General features: G+C 40.7%; 1 protein-coding gene across 2 annotated transcripts in view; it reads right to left on the reverse strand.

Annotated features, from left to right (window-relative positions):
- The window catches only part of LOC116037068 (protocadherin Fat 3), a 69,279-nt gene that overhangs the window by 25,902 nt on the left and 23,088 nt on the right, over window positions 1-20,289 (reverse strand). For both annotated transcript variants that reach the window (XM_036008804.1, XM_031280832.2), the window contains exons 8-34: window positions 19,552-19,866; window positions 18,005-18,215; window positions 16,497-16,568; window positions 14,878-15,014; window positions 14,048-14,323; window positions 13,601-13,811; window positions 13,219-13,433; window positions 12,849-13,007; window positions 12,587-12,708; window positions 12,252-12,434; window positions 12,026-12,140; window positions 11,641-11,922; window positions 10,902-11,252; window positions 10,655-10,828; window positions 9,996-10,526; window positions 8,661-9,025; window positions 8,274-8,427; window positions 7,511-7,618; window positions 7,203-7,386; window positions 6,601-6,821; window positions 5,516-5,968; window positions 4,879-5,013; window positions 4,376-4,769; window positions 3,465-3,661; window positions 1,646-1,799; window positions 1,300-1,533; window positions 826-1,004 (exon numbers count right to left, since the gene is read on the reverse strand). In XM_036008804.1, the coding sequence (XP_035864697.1) occupies window positions 826-1,004; window positions 1,300-1,533; window positions 1,646-1,799; window positions 3,465-3,661; window positions 4,376-4,769; window positions 4,879-5,013; window positions 5,516-5,968; window positions 6,601-6,821; window positions 7,203-7,386; window positions 7,511-7,618; window positions 8,274-8,427; window positions 8,661-9,025; window positions 9,996-10,526; window positions 10,655-10,828; window positions 10,902-11,252; window positions 11,641-11,922; window positions 12,026-12,140; window positions 12,252-12,434; window positions 12,587-12,708; window positions 12,849-13,007; window positions 13,219-13,433; window positions 13,601-13,811; window positions 14,048-14,323; window positions 14,878-15,014; window positions 16,497-16,568; window positions 18,005-18,215; window positions 19,552-19,866 (6,132 nt within the window). The remainder of the gene's footprint in view (window positions 1-825; window positions 1,005-1,299; window positions 1,534-1,645; window positions 1,800-3,464; window positions 3,662-4,375; window positions 4,770-4,878; window positions 5,014-5,515; window positions 5,969-6,600; window positions 6,822-7,202; window positions 7,387-7,510; window positions 7,619-8,273; window positions 8,428-8,660; window positions 9,026-9,995; window positions 10,527-10,654; window positions 10,829-10,901; window positions 11,253-11,640; window positions 11,923-12,025; window positions 12,141-12,251; window positions 12,435-12,586; window positions 12,709-12,848; window positions 13,008-13,218; window positions 13,434-13,600; window positions 13,812-14,047; window positions 14,324-14,877; window positions 15,015-16,496; window positions 16,569-18,004; window positions 18,216-19,551; window positions 19,867-20,289) is intronic.

A 20,289-nucleotide genomic window follows, 5' to 3' on the forward strand; every position in this document is an offset into this window, starting at 1 on the left:
CAAATACTACAGCTCCTGGTATCATTACTATACTACTATTACTCTTACTACTATACTACCCCTGCTATTGCTGCTATTACAGCTAACTACTGCCACTTGTATTAGCAGTGGTAATGATACCTGCTACAATATAATCAAAAACAGCCACACATGACCTCACTTTTGCATGGGGTTTATTTTCAGTTATGGCTTGTTCTGGTTGTCTAACGACCGAAGAGAAGTAAAGCATAGTGAGTGTGAGAGAGCTAACACTGTTTCACTTCTTTTCCTCCTCTTTTCTGCACTGCCTCTGTGTCTGCAACTGTCACCTTTCCCGTCTTTCCTATCCCACCTAATGCATAATTTCATAACGCTTTATCTTGATTAAATCTACAAGGTTCTTTATCTGATGTCTTCAGTAAACAGTTTTTATTTATTTGCTTTTTTTGTGTGTATGGACAGAAATACAGATTGCACATCACGAGATGGATGTATCCATGGCTGGCTAATGCACCACTTAATATGTAGGGTATCAATTCAAATTGCATTATTGTGGTAAATGGTTTAACTACAAAATCATATCTATTTGTGTAAATTACTCAGAAGCTGTGTTAATTACTCTGAATCATCTTAATTGCCATGCTTATATCAGCTAAAATATAAATGTTAGAGGCTGTTGTGAATTTCAATTTTTTTTTCAGAAAGTAATTTTTTCAGAATAAATGCCATTTTTTAGAGGGATCACAAATATCTTTTGGAATAATACTCCCTGCAGTTAGGTTTAGTGGATACTGGATAGCATGGCAAAAATACTGAGATTGAATATGTGTCAGATGGATCACCAACCTGTGAGGACAGCGCCCCCTGTTGTCCATCTTGGTCAGTGGCCTGGACACGGACACGATAAGAGTCACGGCTCTCTCTATCCAGAGATTTCTCCAAAATGACCATTCCAGATATCGGGTCAATGGAAAATAATCCGTTGACTGAATCCACCAGAGAATAGACTACTGTACGGTTAAAACCTGAAGACAATAGAAGACAAATTCATGCACAACCAAGACTTATTATCCATGTAAAAATGTTATTCTTCCTGTTCTTGGTAATCTTTGTTTTATTATTAATTTTGTACATTGTGTGTGATAATGTGTCTCCTTTCCTCATAATTAAGAATGTTTCTTATGGACAAGTCAGCAGTTTGAATGCTCAGTGACATATTGGCTTGAACCTGCATTTAGTTTAAGTAGGAAACTTTCTATGCTCATTATCATCCTCACTTGACATGTTACACATCCAGCTTATAACATCATATAAGCTTACCTTCATCAGGATCACTGGCTTGCAGCCGGGTAAGCAAAGCCTTGGGGGCAGCATTCTCATACACATTAGCCAGATAATGGCTAGAGGAGAAAGCGGGGGCATTGTCATTCACATCCAACACTTTAAGAGAAATGTCAGAGCGGCAGAAAAGCCCTCCTCCATCAGTTGCCTGGGCAATGAGTTTGTAGGTGGGCGTCATTTCTCGGTCCATGACCGTGGCGGTACGCAGCTCTCCTTAGGACACAAATGGAGAGGTGTATAAAGCTGTAGAAAGGACGTTTAATCTGTGATGTATATATAGTTTTGATCATACAAAAACCTAAATGAAAATAAAAATTGAATTTACCAGTGTTTGCATCCATGTAGAAATCTTCAACCCCGATACCAAACAGTGAATATTGGATCTCAGCGCTGGAGCCTGAGTCAGCATCTGTTGCGCCCACTGTCAGAATGCCCTTGTTAGTAGGAATGTCCTCAGGAAAAGAGGCACTATACACCGCCTGGCACAACACACACACACACACACACACACACACACACACACACACACACACCCCGGATATACAAGCACAAAGTGAAACTACACTGTCTGAAAAACAACAACAACAACAACAACAACAACAACAACATCTGTCCAACACATCAAAAAACACATTAAACTGTTGGGCGCTGCAGTCATTATCCCTGGTGTTAGAATGAGCACAACAGCTTTAAGTGCCCTTTTCTAACCTTGCCTTTACTCCTGCCATTGACTGCCTCTAGAAATGAACTTTGTGACCTCACTATTTCACCAAACACAGACCAGCACAATGGGAAAACTACTGCAGTATATTCCACCCTGCTGCTTTTGCTCGGTAATTAAGGGTTATCCTGTGATTAGTCTATATCCTTCGCATTCCACTTCCGGGATGGCTCCAGTGCTGTAGGAAATTCCGCTGGATGCATGTATTTTCTGTTTCCTTCGGCTTTCTTTGTGTTGGAATTTTAAATTCGGTGGATCTGTCCAATCTGAGTTTTCTCCCGCACGACTATTTTGCAGCGGCTCTGTGCGGAGTTTAGCACAGCTCATGACGATTCTTATTGGTTTAAAGAAATGCCATTAAACCAGAGCACGTTTTGCTCCCATTCCCGAATGCTGTGTGGACTAGTCAGACCCTCCTTCAGCGCACTTTGGAGGAGGGTCTGGCAAAGCGAGACTATCCTGTGATTGACTTAATCATATTAAGAGTAATTGGAAAGAAATAATTAGTTGATTAACTGATTAGTTGATCGACAGAAAAGTCATCTGCAACTATTATGATGGATAATCAATCAAGTAAAAAAATAACTGGCAGATTAATTGATGATGAAAATAATCAATAATTTTTAGTTGCATCCCTAAAACTATTCAAAAAATGGTTATCAAACAATAACCACTGCAATTGCTGATAACAATGCCTAAAATTAGCATACGTGACATGGATAGTCCTAGAACTATTAAAACTACTACAGTATTGCTACTACTACTACTACTACTACTATGATTACCACTATAATTACCACTATAATTATCACTAATATTTGCCATACTGCATCAACCATACCTAACACTGTGCACAGGCCTGCCTTGTCTAAGAACAGAAATAATATAGGAAGAGAACAGGGAGACAGGGAGGAATGATTTCAAAGAGAATAAGTAAAAGTTTAGAGGGAAAAGGAACATTTCTCAACAAATTATGTGAAATAGCAAAATACTATAAATGAAAAGGGATATTCCCAGAAGACTGCACAGCCCAATTAGCTTCCCTTTTTACAGTGAGTTTCCTATTTTAGAATAGAATAGAGATTGGCAGCACATTAACAATCTTTTTTGGATGAGTCTTAAAGTTGCAAGGTAGAAATTACCACACTGAGCTAAAGTTGATTGTTTTTTACCACTGATTCATGTCATTTGTCAATTTGTTTCACTAATATTTACTATACATTAACTGTATTATCGTGATGTATTAAAAATGGATGTTTTATTTCTATTTTTAGACAAAACACTAATAGGAATGTGGTTAGTCTACCATGAATCCCTAAAAAGCAAAATAATACTTCACCGTCCTACAATCCACAGTCTGTTCTATGTTTGTTAGTTTGCTTTGCATATTTTTATTTCCCCCATCTCCATTTGTATCCCTGACCTGGTTGCAGATGGGACTGTTGTCGTTGGCATCCATGACAGTAACTTCCACTGCAGTGCGAGCGACATATAGGCCATCGCTGGCTGTGATGTTGAGCAGATACCAGTCCTGCTGCTCACGGTCCAGCAGACCACTCACGTAAACCTTCCACTCTCCCTGCACAAGAGCCAGACCGAACACGCCCCGCGGGTTTCCACCTGGAGATTATACAGATAAGGATTAAAACGCTGACACCTCACAGCAAAGAAAGAGGAGAAAATGCATTCTAACAGACTTGTGAACAAACTGGAAATCTCATTCATTCACAAGATGAATAAGCATCAGCTCCCCACCCACACCAACACCCACACACCCACACACACGCACGCACGGACACATACACAAATAATGCAGGTACCCTTTGGCATAATCAATAAACATCTATCATTACCAGGCCGGTGGTGTAGCAGCTATGGCCTAATTTGACGCTTCCATTAGGCCAATCAGTATTTTTAAATGCCAGAGCATGAGGCCAAAATATATCATCCTTGGTTATTATCAGACATGTTATGTGAATGGAAAACATTAAGCTTAGTGTCAAGGTAAGAGTTTTAGCATTTTTCTTTCACCTATATTGAGAAAGAAAAATGCAAATATACAGCGTTTCTCTGCCTTGCTTGAAATGTTATGTTGTGTAATGCATACCTTGTAATATTAAAATACAAAGTAAATACAAAAAAATAAAAGGTTAGTTGTTTGTGACATTAAAGTTGAAATAAATTATTTAAATTTGACCTTTAATAATAGCAATCCCATTAGGCCAAAGAAAAATTGTCATACTGTACAACACAAGCTCATTTCACTGAATGAGGCATTACTGCAGCAGAATGTGTTGAACTACATTATGTTAGTATTCTACTTAATTTCCTCACCAGTTATGTAAAAGTTGACGAGACGGTTCTGATCTGTGCCATCTCGATCTTTGGTTTTTAGAGCAGCTACCACCTCACCGAGGGGATCACTCTCCTTTACTGCACCCCTGTACAGCTCCCTCTCAAACCGCGGCGGGTTGTCGTTAACGTCTGACACAGTGATGGTTACCACTGTGGTGGAGGAGAGAGACTGTAACTCCCCCCGATCAGAGGCCACTACTTCAAAGCTGTAGCTGGAGCAGGCCTCATGGTCCATCTGCCCCACTGTGGTGATCCAGCCTGTTTTACTGTCAATAGCAAAGACAGAACCCGTAGTGATGGGGCTGCTGAAAGAGCGAGCGTCTTTTGTCAAGTCCAAGTTGTAGTTGAGCAGAGGTCCAAGGCTGTAGGTTACCTGCAATTTAAAAAAATCCATGCAGTGTTTTTTTTTAAGCATCTGCAACACTCCGAACTGAAGAGCAAAACACAAAAACAACAAAATAACAAACTTGGCGCTCACACACCTGTCCATTTGAGCCAAAGTCTGGATCAAGTGCACGCACTTGGATCACTCTTGTCCCTACTGGCATCCCCTCCATCACTGTGGCTACATAGGTGTTAGTCTCAAACACTGGCTTGTTGTCATTCACATCTAGGACCTGAAAAATGACACATTAGCCCAACAAAGTCTGAATTATATTTTGTATACTGACAAATAATGCAACAACAATTCAATCATTCTCTGAATTTTTCGAATGAATTTGGAATTTAAATTGCATTAATTTTCTTCGTTACATTATGTTTGTATAATTTCCAAATTGTACTTCACATTTTGAATTATCTTCAACAAATAAGTCCATCTATTCATTGAAATTGTAAGCATTTACACTTGCACTTTACTTTGAGATTGTACTTGCTCTTCTGTTTTGGAAAAAAATAAATACATTTAGTTTTTGACTACCTGCAATGCCTGTTTTGACACACATATATTATTTTCTGGCTTTTTGAGCACTTTGTTACACTCTTTGGTAGTTTCATTGCATGATACTTTATTGCACTCAGAGGCCGAAACAAATCAGATTCAATTCAATTCAAATAAAAATGAAAAAAATGGAAAACAAAATACTCTCAACAGGCTCTATGTTGAACTGTATCACCAACCTTAACCTCCAGGTCCACAGTGGAGACAGATTCGATCAGGTCTCTTCTTGTTGTAGCCGCAACCTTAAAGCAGAAGATGCTGATATGTTCATAGTCCAGCGGCTTGATCAGACGGATCAGACCTGTTTCCCTCTCCACCAGGAAGGTCCCTCCCTGGTTGCTGTCTAGCGTCTCTCCTCCGACTGTTGTGAAGAACCCCGTCTGTCCGGGGACCATGTACACAGACCCCAAGGCTGTTCCTACTGCTGTGTCCTCTGGGATAGTGAAGGAGTACTGAGGCTGACTGAAGGAGGGAACAAATGCATCTGGTGGCACAACATGGATGAAGGCCGACACTAGCGAGTGTTTGGCCGGATAACCGCCGTCCGTGGCTTTGACAAAGAAGGAAAGCACAGTCCCCTGGAGGTGGTTGACAGTGCTTTTAGTCATCATCCAACCACTGTCTGGCTCCACCTAGGCACCAGCAAAATCACAATGCCATTTAAATCAACTCCTGAAACAATAATTCCAGTAATAGAGCTTTCTTTATTTGCTCTTTGATTGAAATGATTTTATTTGATGAATTTTATTTGTCCATTTTAATTCCACAAATCAGAGCATGGTAAACAATGTTATTTGAGCTTAATCTTGGTATCTCATATGTATATGCTACTACTACTACTTTTTTCATTCATTCATATTATATTAGCCTTTTATACTACAGCTTTTTGTGTCATTTACATTCATAGTTGATATTTGCTCGTGGTTCAAAACGTTGTCTCCCTTTAGAACAGCCTAACTTGAATGTGGCATCAGTCTTAATGTAACGTAATTTTGATTTGATTGTAAAAATGAATAATTACAGTTACAGATGGATGTTAATCCAATGGAATGGGGGGCTGGTGTCAGCTGGGAACATCTCTTAAATTGTGAGTTTTAACATGGTTTACTCTCATTAAATACATTTGTTTGAGATTTCTTGAGGGAACTGAGCAGATGTGTGCAACTCTATTAAAAATAAGCATACTGTAAAGCTATATAGTGCAAATATGTTTTTATAAAGTACAGCAGTATAAAGTATAAAATTAAAGAGCAAATGTACTGACCTCCAGCACATCAACCAGTGAAAGGCGTGCCTCACTGTAAAGGGAGTAGGTGACCCTCCCATTAGACCCAGCATCAGAGTCAGTGGCTTGGATCTGTGTCACTAGGGAACCTTTGGCAACATTTGCTTTAATGCTCATACGGTACTCCACAGCTCTGAAGCGGGGGGCGTTGTCATTCTCATCAGAAAGAACCACTCGAACTGTGCAAAACGATGCACGGCCTGGGGAAAAAAACAGAACATAAATGTCTGCATATTTTTTATTAAATGTATGTAGTTTTAATACAGACATAATTTGCCTTATTATACTGTTTAATTCACTGTAAATCAGTTCTGAATGATAAAATTGAATGCATCTGTAATGTGAATATGCTTAAATATTCATTCATTCTCATTGTGGGATCTTATTATACAAAAGCTATGATCTTACAGGCAGCACCTACAGTGCATTTACCAAGAACAGTGACCACCCATGCATTAATGTTAGCTACATGCTTGGCCTGCGAGATTTAGAGGTAAGACTTTTTGGTATTTTTTATTTTTTTTTATATTGTCTGATTTGAAGATTTTGTCAGTCTGGTCAGTGTTGAAATAATACAGTACCTCCACCATCCAGTGCCATAATGGTCAGCACCATGTCCTTGTTAAGAGGATTTTCTCTATCTAATTTCTGAACAGTGGATATGAATCCATCTGCATCAATGGTGAACTGAGTTTTCCCTAGGTCATTGATGAAGGAGTAGCTGATCTGGCCAAACAGTCCGGAGTCCTCATCTGTAGCACGAACCTGCAGGTCCATAAAGAGATGCAGAAAATAATGTCAGATTGGCCATTGCAAGGTTCTACAACATCATCCATGAAGGATGTTTCCTATTAAAGTGTTGATGGATATATTACTAAGGCAAACTTACTTGAATGACCTTTGACCCTGGAGGGGCATTTTCTTGGACTTCAGCCAGGTAGAACCTCTGGCTGAACACTGGGCTGTACCGGTTAGCTCCCAGGACACGTACAATCACCTGGGGGTCACCATCATCATTATAATCCTCTCCCATCATCATCATCATCATCTTCTTCATCATCTTCATCATCATCATCATCATCATCATCATCATCATCTTCATCCTCATGTCTGCTGACATCTTGCTGATGCCATGACATTAATCATCACTGGCTGATTTGTCAAACACGATCACATCAACATGGCATGCACACCAGCAGTAAGAGCATTAGGCTTGTGATCAAATGGCGATTGATGGAGCTGCAAACACTCAGCAACTGCAAAAACTACAGTGGAGGTACGTAGTGTTTACATCATGTCAGAAGAACATGAAAAACCAAAAGAATTGGGTGACATGTTATCACTTCAACATTTGATGTAGACTATCAGAGATAGTCCCACTTGTAATTACCACTGCGAGACAGATGTGAACATTTTTTTCCCAGTTGGCAGCTCATCCTCACAGTAAATCTGATATGACAGAAACACACATTAACCTCCAACTGCAGAGCTGCTCAGCAGCCAGGGGTAGAAAACTGCAATCGTACTGGACAGCTGTGAATGTTTGCAATAGATTTGAAGCGAGGGGTTGCCCTCAGCTTTCTGCGCATGAACACTGCAAAGGTTAAAAAAGAGCAAATCAGTTGATAGAACTAAATTGTAAGTTGTCTCACCTGAGCATTGTTGGTGAAGACTCCATCTGACACAGACACATTGAGTTGATACGAGTGTTTCATGCCTTGTCTCCTCTTGTTAGACAGACTGAGCACCCCTGTATCTGGCTCCATCATAAAAGTCATTTTCTCATTCCCAGAGAGAATACTGTATCTGAAAGCAAATTAAAAAAAACCAAGCACAATGGTATTTACGTTGTACAGAGTTATTTTGCTCAGAAGATGCTGGAAACACAATGTATCTTTTGTTGCTTGTGATTGTGAAAAAAAGACAAATAACGGATGGAGTGAAAATAACTCTGACCGAAACACAAAAACAAGATTACCTATAAGAAATGTGCTTTTCTAAACATAATGAACTGAACAACTTTATAAAACATCTTTTACCTCAGCCTCTGAGCATCACAGATGTCAGCATCCGACGCCTGGACACAAGTCACAAAGTGCCCTGGGGGAGCCAGCTCGCTGACAAAGGCCTCATACAGCGCTTGGCTGAAATTAGGTGGGTTGTCGTTTGTGTCAGTAACAGTCACAGTGACACTAACATCACTGCTGAGGGCAGGGTCTCCACTGTCCAACGCTCTGACAATGAAGTTGTAGCGTTGGATGAGCTCATAGTCGAGCAGGCGTGCCATGAATATCAATCCGCTGTTACTGTCAATGTGGAAGAAGTCGGTGCTGTTGTAAATGTCAGATAGGATCTGGTAACTCACCACGGCGTTCTTCTCCGAATCTTGGTCCTGGGCAAACACCTACAGGTAGAGTAACATTAAACTTTGCGCTGCCTTATGCATTATTCAAGATATGGTCTGATTTGTTTACCCTGGCATACTCTATAGCTACTGTACCATGTACACTGAGGCCAAATGTTTTTCATTGAGATACTGCATCTAAAACCACAGCAAAACAGTTTTGAGCATAAGCCAATATCATTTTGTACAAGTGCGTTGAAAACAAAAGCAGACATTTATACTGTACGCTCAACCATTGTCAGGTTAGAAAAAACATGATTGAGTGAAAAGAATTTCAATTGTGTGATATTGATGTTGAGGTAGAAGATGCAAAACACTTGTACTGTTGGTTTGATCAACTGTTTTAAATTGCTGTAACAACATAAAATTGCTTTCATAAATAATTTTACTCCCTTTATCACAAACAAAAAGCTCATGACGGTACTAAACATTGTATATGGTGAGTTCAAGGCAAAGACATAATCAGTGCTATTGAGTGATGATAAGCCAGAGGCACACAATATGCATTTACAATGCATGACCTATGTAGTGAACAATATTGGGACACCACTCAGCAAGCCCAAGTGTACTTTAAGGCATGATAAACATTCATGTGATCCAATATTCTTAGATTGCCTTCTTGATTCTTGATGAATTCAAAAATATATTCAAATAAGATCATAAAATTATTTTGATGACTTAAAACCTCTACAACATTGTTACAGAAACCAATTATTTCAATAATTCGGATGTCTTAGAATTGTCTTGTGCAAACATGTTCCTCAGTGCAACAACAGCGCTGGTCTATTATCCGCTAAAGGTCAAGAGCTTCCACTGGGAAATTTCTAGGGAAATATCACACTATCTTCTCATGAATAAATGATTTGGCATCTAATATTCATCCACAGTACTGCTGAAGTGAGTCTTAAAGTGTAAACAAGTATTGAGTAAGAACACACACTGGACTTACTCAATAAACAAAGACACACACCTGTAGCACGGTCGTTCCGATCATGGAGTTCTCTGCAAGCACAGAGGAGTATGAGGTGTTCTGAAACAGTGGCGGGTTATCATTCACATCCTGGACGACAATGTCTACATCGACCTCAGACTTTGCCCCAGTCAGTATATCTGTAGCCTTCACTGTTAACCGGTAGTATTGCGTGGTCTCGTAGTCTAACTGGTAAATCACACTGATGATTCCTGTGTCAAAGCCAATGTCAAACTGGAGGGAAGGGTCTCCATCAGTGATGGTGAAGATGACACTCTGGCCTTCAGGACTGGTGGCATTGATACACAGGACAGAGGTGGAGACGGGCACATCTTCTCTGACGGTGACACCATAGAAAGGCTTGTCAAACACCGGCATGGCTTTATTTACTACAGTAACAGGCAACTCCACCTCACTAGACAGAGAGGGGAAGCCACCATCAGTGGCCACAAGGACCACCTTGTACTCTGCGTTGGATAAGTCTGCCTCAAAGGCCCTCTTTAAGGTCAGCTCTCCTGTCACAGGGTTCACCTGCATAGAATATATAAATACTTATAACATAGGGAGCATACAAATGTACAAAACCATAGATTTTCAAATTAATAGCCCCCCATATAAAAGTAAGAAAACGTTTTAAGAGCAGAAACTTGTCAAATCACCTGAATGTTTCTGTGCTGCTCCTTAAGGCTGTAGGTCACTTCCCCATTCAGACCGTAGTCTTTGTCGATAGCTGAGACCCTGAAAATAGCAGATCCTGGCTCTGCTTCCACCTGCACTGCAGCGTAGTAAGGGAGATTCACAAACTCTGGAGCATTGTCGTTCACATCCTCCACCTACAGAATTAAAGGTTATCTTAAGAAAATCCATTGGGGTCAGTGTAAAGAAAGTTAAAAAAGAGACACCCACCTGAACTTGTACAGTCACCCTGGCCACCCTCAGTATCTCGTCTTCCCTGCTGACCTCCACCACCAGCTCGTAACTCTCCTTCTCCTCTCGGTCAAAAGGCACACCAGTGGTGAGCACCACCCCGCAGGTCGGCCGGATTGTGAAGCGTCCACTGGGGTTCAGCAGAGTGTACTTGAGCGGTTCATTGAGACGGTGGCCGACTGTGTTGACAACAGTCACTATAGTGACATTGGGTTTGTTCTCTGGGATAGAGGCGGAGTAGACCGGGAAGGTGAAGAGAAGGCCACTGTCAAGAGCTTCTCGGACAAGCACTGTGACCATCGCCATGCTGGAGAAACGGCCATCCCATACCTTAAAAACAAACAAATACTGAAGGGTAAGAGAGCCTTGTTGGGCCCTCAGCGCTGAGTGGGAAAGCATTCTCACATTAGGCCAAGGCAGAGAATGTAATGCTGTGGTTTTAATAGGTATTCAATAAGACTGTGCATGCATTTCTTTCGCAGCAAAAGTAACAAAACAACCCTGCATCAACTAGCCGAAGTATTCTACGTCAGGATACTGAATTACTACAGAATGGGCATTTCTGCAGCTGACCCTGTGCTTTGACCTCCCTGTGGAAATCATTATAATGTAAGACAGTCAAAGCCAACTGCATGCTGTTTATCTAAGCTAGAGACAGGATACATACAAATTGTACTACTGTTTCATGTCCACTTAAAACTTGTGGCCAATCACTTACCTTCACATTAAAGCGGTAACGGTCTTTACTGAGGTTCTGATTGATGACAGTCACAACTCCGGTATAGCGCTCTACAGAGAAGCACTCCACATTGCTGTCAACCAGAGAGTAAACTAGCTGAGGGGTGATGGACTTGCCAGGGTTCAGGGTGAGGTCAGAAGTCACATCGGGGTCAAAAGCCTCAACCCTGAGGACCTCGACTCCCATGTAGGTTGGCAGGAGGAGTACTGTCTCGTAGGTGTCTTGTGACAACTTTGGAGGTGAATCATTGATGTTGATCACCTAAGACAGCATATACACAATGAAACTAATGTCCACAAATGAAATACATGGATCAAAGTGAGTCAAGAATTGTTTATGAGGCAGTGAAAGTTGATTTACTTACCCTTATAACTACCTCTGCAGGACTGTCAGCACTCCGAGGAGGCTGACCACTGTCTCTAACATTGACCCGGAAAAGGAACTCGGGGAAGGTCTCATAGTCCAGACTGGCAATCGTTCTAAAATTTAAAATTCACATAATCAGAAATTATGAGATATAGCAGTTTATAAGCAGGTGACCTGTATCCCCAATAGTGCTAAACCTGGTGGGGTTTCTACATGTCACCTACCGAATCGATCCAGTCCCCGAGTCCACGCTGAAAAACATACGAGCGGTATCATCTATAATCTGGAACAGCAACAGGGCGTTGTGATTGCGGTCCTTATCAGTCGCCTGAATGACCAAAGGGTTACCATCCTCTCCCACGACCACACTGTTGACTGGAGCAGCCTCACTGATTGCGCCCACATACCTGTTGAGGTGAAAAGAGGACACTGCTGTAAAAGAGGAAAGCTATACTTAAATCACTCAAGACAATGATGTTGTCAAGACTCAACACGGCTCAGCAAACAGCAGAGGAGCGCGTCAGTGTAAAAGCTCTTATCTTTTGACCAACACTGATACCTGATTTGTTGGAAGACTGGTGGGCTATCATTGACGTCCCCCACCTGGACAATGACAGTGGTGCTGGCCTCCACTCCTGCCATGCTCAGTGCATGCACCACCAGAAAGTAGGATGCTGTTTGCTGCCAAAACAAAGAAATGCAATAACTAAAAGTGGCATTATTAAATTCCATGTGCACTCCTTCTAAAACGATGATGTCAACACTGATAATTGGCTGATAAATGTATACATCTTCTAGTTCAAACACAGGCATTAACAAACCTCAAAGTCAAGTAGTCTGCGTGTGCTGATTACACCAGTGTGATGGTTGATAAAGAAGCAGTGCTCATTGTTGCCCCTGGTTATATCATAAATGAGTGCTGAGCGGCTGAGGGCGCTAACGGTTGTGACATATGTTCCAATAGTGCTGTTCTCCATTATCTGTAAATACAAACAAATTGGTGATAACAATTTAAGCACTTTGGTGAGTTATGTGCACAATTTAATATTTACCGACCGTATATTTGTCTAGAGATTTACCATCCATCCCTCCCTACCATCTTCCAGCCTTTCTCTTAATTCCATCTATCTCTCCCTTCCTACACCTCTCCCCCATGCAACCATCCTTGTAGTCAGCCATCTCTCTCTTTACCTCAGCCTGGTACTCATTCTGAGAGAATTTGGGTTGGGAGAAGTCGGAGAGTATCAAGGAGATGCGAGCTGAAGCTGTGGCCAATAATGGAGGAAATCCACTGTCTGTGACACGCACAGTGAGGGTGTAAAAGCCCACAGAGGTGAGGTCCAGGTTCCTGGCAATGAAAATAAGGCCTGTGGCATTATCAATGCCAAACACACCACCAGTGTTCCCTGAAAGTAGCAGAAAGGTTACAGACAGCATTACTAGTAAATACTAAAAACAGAATTTTAATCGCAATTTGTTCTACTAAGACAAAGCATTAAAAATCCAATCACAGTTTTAACCACTCTTCAAAATAGAACAAAAGACAGACATAACGATCAGATAGAAATCACACCTGCTTCTATAGTATAAGTGAGTTTCCCGTTAATCCCATTGTCTTTGTCTAAGGCTGTAACTTGTAGTACAGAAGTGTATACGGGAGAGGACTCATAGGCCACAGCATCATATACGGTGCTGGTGAAGTAGGGGATGTTATCATTGGAGTCCTCCACCGCCACCAGGATACGAGCCAGGTCACGATTAAATGGAAACTCCTGATCCTTGACCTAGAGTGAAATGAGAGATGAATATGTATAGCGTTGTAGGAGGCGATTAATGAACAAAATCAGCTAAAATCAAGTAAGTCAGGCACAGATGCATAGAGGAGCATCATTTGGAAGACAGAACAGGTACACACACACACACACACACACACACACACACACACACAGATTTATGGCAACAGCTGACCAAGCACACACAGAAACACATTCATATATTTCTTCCATATGTCCCTTCTCACCATAATAGTGAGGATGTGTTGTGTTCTGGCCTCGTAGTCCAATCTGTCTGCGGTGTAGACAACCCCCGTACCGGGATTGACCCTGAACAGTCTCATACTGACTGGGTCTACACTGCCATAGATGGAGAAGCTCAAACGGGCTCGCTCGTCCATGTCCGATGCTCTAACTCGCAGTAGCTCCATGTCAACTGGTATGTCCTCTGAGACACTGACATCATAGGCTGGTTGTGAGAAGACCGGGGGGTTGTCGTTGCTGTCTTGTATTCGGATGAAAACCTGAGAGACAGAGAGAGAGAGTTTAAAAAGTAATTGAGGTAGATACAGATTGAGGATATTATCCTTAAAAATGAGAGCCCTGGTGTAGATGTAACTTTGGTGAGTGAAAATGTTTGATACAGTTATAGAGTATTGTTACATCTTGCATTTTTCATTTGCATGGTGGAGATACAGTACCAGGAGTATTTACACTAAATCTCTGTACTCAAGGCAATAGTTGTGGTATTTTTTTCAAGCCGGACCAGGTGTTTTCAAAGAGGGACCTTTATTTGCACAGGCTAATCCTATTAATCCACTGATATCAAGGATTTTCCTTACAAGGCAGACCTAGTAGGCCAGCCAAGACAGCAGGTGCCCAGGAAATCTCAAACAGAGCAACAAAAAGCACATTTCACAGTCAGCGAGAGATAATTTCAGTAAAAGGTAGTGCAAGCGTAGGAAGGAGGAAAGCTGAGAGTAAACAGCTCCCCCAGGAAGAGGTGACAATAATTTGATTTGGTTCTGAAGTGTGTAAGAGACAGTGCCAGTGCATAACAAATCACAAGTGTGTGTACCTGTGCTGTGGCAAAGTTGGTCCCATCTGTCACCTGTATAGTCATGTTGTACACAGATTGCACCTCTGCATCCAGGGGCTTGGCCACAACTAGAGTTCCCACCCCCACTTGAAGGTCAAACTGCATGTCAAAGCTTCCTGGAATCACACACAAACACACACACACGCACAGCTCACACAAAGATTCAGTCATTTATTATTCACGTTGCGTGCTAAACTCAGATGCTCTAAGTTATTACTATGTAATTGTCTTGGCCAGGTGCCTGCATCTGGAGCTGGAGGGTCTGTGAAATAAAATGAACTGAAACGCAATGCAATGTAACACCGAAGCCACTTGGTAGCCAGAGAGCTGTTAACAGCCACACAAACATCTCTCTTATCGCTCCAAAACACAACCCATCTCAGGGATCAAAAAACTGCAGCCGGGTCTTTTCCACGGGCGGTGAGTGTACAGTTTAGAGGCTTAATGTTTGATTAGAGCGAGGGAGAGGATTGATACGTGTTAGGTATTCAGTACCATCCTTCGTCTCACTCCGGCTTCTCTCCCGAGATATCTGGGGGCTTGAGCTCTCCTCAGCATATGAATACTGATTGGCCATTTTTCACAGAACAACTGATGCGTGTTGAGTCATAGCAAACCACAGGGATTCACTTTTTTTCCAGGTTGAGAAGTTGGTCAATCTTACACTACAATTTCACAGCATTAAGAAAAACAGAAATCACAGTCTGTAGTCTCTAAATAAAGAGAAGTATCCTGTTTCATTCCTGTATGTTAGAGGTGCCTCTAGGGAGTCTTCAGAGTTAGTTTTAGTATTTTTGGTACAGCTGAACAGGTAGTTATACTGTATATATATGTACACTATGTCTGCAAAATAAATTGTACAGTAGTAGTCAATACATTGTGGCTTAGTTTTGAAACATGTATGGACATAACTCACCTAGTTTTCATCTTGAATAATAGTATAATATATTAATAAATATAATATTAATATAATATCAGCCTAATTGCTGTCAGCAGATAAGCGAGTAATTCTTTTGAGTGGGTCTCTGTATTGTTTGTATGACATATTCCACCAGCACAAGAGCCCATTTAAAGGCTATAACACACATGAACATCACACTGCACATAATACAGACATACTGAAATTAATCTCTGGGAGAAGTGAGAGAACGTTTGCAATAATATCAGTGAAACAGAGTGGAATACTTTTTTCACCTTATTGTAACAAAATGTGTTGGGTTTGTCTGTAACAGCAGAAATATCATCAGGTGGACTCGTTTTGAAGGGCCTTAACATCACAACATACTCTGGTATTATTTCAAATAGATTTCCATTTTGTGAAGTCTCTCTGAGGTAGAAACACTACAATTAGACCCCCTTCCCATTTACTCTCCAAAGTAGCAGCATAGTAGCTGAACTAATGAACTCGTCCTGCCTGGGCAGACATAACAAACCAGTGCTGTTTGTGTGGAGTGCTTTTTTTTCAAACTCTGATCAATCTATATGGTCTTTGGCTAAACAAGGTCCTAGTACTGTTTGCTATATTTCTGAATGTTCTGAATTTCTCCAGACCTGGGGCATTTCAGGAAGTTGTGTTGCAAAATTAAGTTTGACCATACCTGTGTCAAGTGAGCAGTTTCTTCCACATGCATTCTGAGGAATGTAAAACGTTTCTCTGGCGAGCCTTCCACCTTAACGGTAAGAGAAAGAGAAATTAAGAAACAAAAAAGAGATTATGAATATTTAGGGAGTCAAGGATATTTTTGTGATCAAAGGTCTGCATCATCCACATCACTCTGCAAAGCCAACTGTTATTAAGTAATGTGAGTGGACTTTTTCATAAGAATACTTCAGCACAGTATGGGAATTGTGATTAATTCAGGGATGATATTCAAGTCCAGCTCTCTCAGTTTGAGTGAAAAGATAATCACCATGCTTTTACTTTTTGAAAAGAAAAAAAGTAAAATATTAATGAGCCTTTCCTGCACAATTACTCTGATATCAGTAAGAGAGGAACAGGAAAAAAACATCACATTTTCTATATCTTTGATGAGTGTGAATAAAAACAGAATAATAAACTAATCAACAAATTATCAAATCATTTACATATTAACATACATATTAACATCCTAGTAAGGAAACTGGGTCTCTACAAATATATTTTTTTTTAATAAACAATGACTATTTACTGATTATTCTTTGAAAGATTTGAATCAAAGGGCAATATAGTGCTCCTCTGTATTTATCAGGCAGACCGGTATAGAACCAGTATGCTCCTGAGAAGATTCATTGTTTCCACCAAAGCCAGAGCAGCAACAAAATACATTATTTATTTTCCTTTGTTTTCCAGCATGCTTTTGGCAAAAATAAACTATAAACAAATGTTGTATACACATATATATATATATATATATATATATATATATATATATATATATATATATATATATATATATATATATATATATAATTCAATTATGCCTGTGTACAATTAATCTCAACTACAGAGACTCAACTACTCAGTGGCCTTTTGATTTTAACACCAAGAAATATCCACCACAGATAACTTTCCAAAAACTGTCAGCCTCATCAGCAGAGAGAGGTAATAGAGATCAACTGAAATATGTGCAAGTTACAGCAAAGTTGTAATGGAGGTCTCTAAGGAAACCTGCAATTTGAATCAAGAAAAATATAGTGTTTGCAGACTTTTGCATTGCATGGGGTAAATTGCATCACTTCCAGTGTGTTGGCTCTGGCTCATCCAGGACAAGTCTGAACCAAAAAGCCAATAACATCTTTCAAAAGCCTTATCATGATACTCCACCATGCATATGGATATTCAATTTAAAACCCTTGATCATCCCTCAAGGGGCAATTAGAGGTAAACTGACCAGTGTTCATAAATTGGATGGCTTCTGGAATAAAACCACATTTCCTTTATTAATATATAAATTATAATCAATTTAAATATGACAAACGTCAAGAATCATTTAGTTCGTTGTTGATAGTGTGGCCTGGCTGTAAACCCTGAACGAATGTATTTGAATTAACTTGACAGCACAAGAAAATTTTGAATATTGATTATTTTCTGGTCTGTTAGTTTAGCATCGCACATTCATTTGCTTACCAATGATATTGAACCAGACAGGTGTGCTCGACTGGCTGACAGCGACTACTCCCACCGGCTGAGATACAGCAGCTGTCTCCGAAATAGAGAAATTGTAGTACCTCTGGGTGAATAGTAGGGGTACAGGTGAGGGGACAGGTTTGCGAATCCACTCTACATGGAGTTTGACAGTAGACCATAATGGGGGATCACCGCTGTCCTCCGCTTTTATCTAAGAGAGGGAACAATATTGAGAAAAGCAGACATCCAGCTGACACATGCAGGAGCCAATGAGTCAAGCATTTGGGAAACATTTAAGCAAAATGCTGAAACAATGATAAACCAGACTGAAAAACAGAAGATTTCAAAGGCTAAATAAATAAGTGGGTTCACTGTAAGATGATAAGTATGTTAGTATGTATGTATTCAGAGCAAGAAAACATCGAGAGTGTATTAGAATTCTGGTCAAGGATTGTCAAAACTATATGAATGAGCTCTATACTCATCTTCAGAAACGGCACTTACATTTACTTACACCGACCTCAGCGACAACCTCCCATCCATTAATAATATTTTTGCTAACCTCAAAATTGATTTCAGCATTTACAGTTTAATGGGATGGCTGTCCCATGTCTGACTTCAAATAGCTTGCTCTGCTTCTCACACAAGCATAAGGAACCCAGTATATAAGACGTAATTGTAAAATATGGTGTTATAAGTGGTGCTCATTTAAGACCTGAGCCTGTGACCAAATACATTATTTAAACTAATATTTGCTTAGAGAGCAATGTTACCCTTAGAATACAGAAACAAGATTGAAAGAGAGAAAATGGGTGTGTTTGTGTCACTCTCATGTCACACATGAGTTCTTTTTCACTTAAAAACTGAGCACAGGCTCAAAGGGCACATGGGCGTGACTAACTAATCAGTAAACCAGGCACATGAGAAAAATACGTTGTCTGCAGCACATATATAAAAAGGGGTAGAGCAGGATGAATACATAGCATGATACTTTGTTACACAAGTAAAGCCACAACAATGGCAATTTGTGCTTGTGTTTAAGGGGTGCCATTTCATGCCACAGTATCATAAATGCTCTGTGCCACCTGATGTACATAAACACAACTTCAGCTGTGCCACTCCACCCACCTTGGCACTTTTGAGCTCATTGGCCACTGAAATACCAAAAACCAACAAGCTCAAATACCTGGGATTGTGCCCAATGAAAAATTAACAATGTGACTGTGTTTGCCTCTGCCAACTTTGCAACTGCATGAAAGCAGAGCCCTATAAACTAATGGAACCCCAACTGGCTATGAATTTAGTTGTAACAAGACAGGAAACAGGAATTGGCAAAGCAGCACTCGGGAAGTGCATGTGTGGAGCACTGTGCCTGGAAGAGGTAACAGTCTTATCCATAGTAAGACAATCTGTAGTCTGTAATTCAAACTCTAGATTTATTTATTGTGTGTGCTAATGAGTGCTGCTTTTTACTAGCCTAGTTTAGACTAAACAGTACTTTAATAAGAAATCAATTATAAAAACAAAACTTGGTATATGAAACTCACAGTGAGGATATCATAGCTTCCCGCTGTCACCATCTTCTTTGATGACACCATGGCAGTCCTGGGGTCAATACTGAACTTTTCATCCTCATTACCATCAACAATGCTGTAGGAAATGTTGCCATTGGCTCCAAGGTCACGGTCATAAGCAAAAACACGGTACACCTGTTCACCACGTTTGTTGCGGTCTCGTTCGGTCAAGCTGATGCGGTAGGTGACCTCCGGGAAGGTGGGTGGGTTGTCGTTCTCATCCTCGATGTGAACTATGACCCACACAGTAGACTGGCGGGTGGTCACTGGGCCGTCTACAACTGTTACCTGAGGAAAACATACAAGTGTACGAGCATGCATACAAAAAGAAAAACACGTATCAGGTTGTCATAGAGATGCATCATTATCTCCTGAACATGTTTTGTCATATGTGTGGGATTTTCATACATGAATTAACATTCTAAATCTTTGCTCCCACTGTGTGGCTGTCACTGTGGAGTGCAGGACCACGTGGGGCTAAGCTCATGGGAAATCTCTTTGTATTATTGATCCCCTGGAGGCAGAGGCACAGGTCTGATAACTGATCAATTTGATCAGATTAGGGTGAACACCACTGCTGCCAGCTTGACTGCTCACTAGACTATTAATTACAAACAGGCAGCAAAGACTGGCAGGCGGAGCAGTGGGTGGCATGCATGGACTGGCCTTCCTATTGAAATCTCAGGACAGGACAGGACGATGTAACAACAA

The sequence above is a fragment of the Sander lucioperca genome, chromosome 13, assembly GCF_008315115.2.
Source record: "Sander lucioperca isolate FBNREF2018 chromosome 13, SLUC_FBN_1.2, whole genome shotgun sequence".
In the NCBI taxonomy this organism is placed as follows: domain Eukaryota; kingdom Metazoa; phylum Chordata; class Actinopteri; order Perciformes; family Percidae; genus Sander; species Sander lucioperca.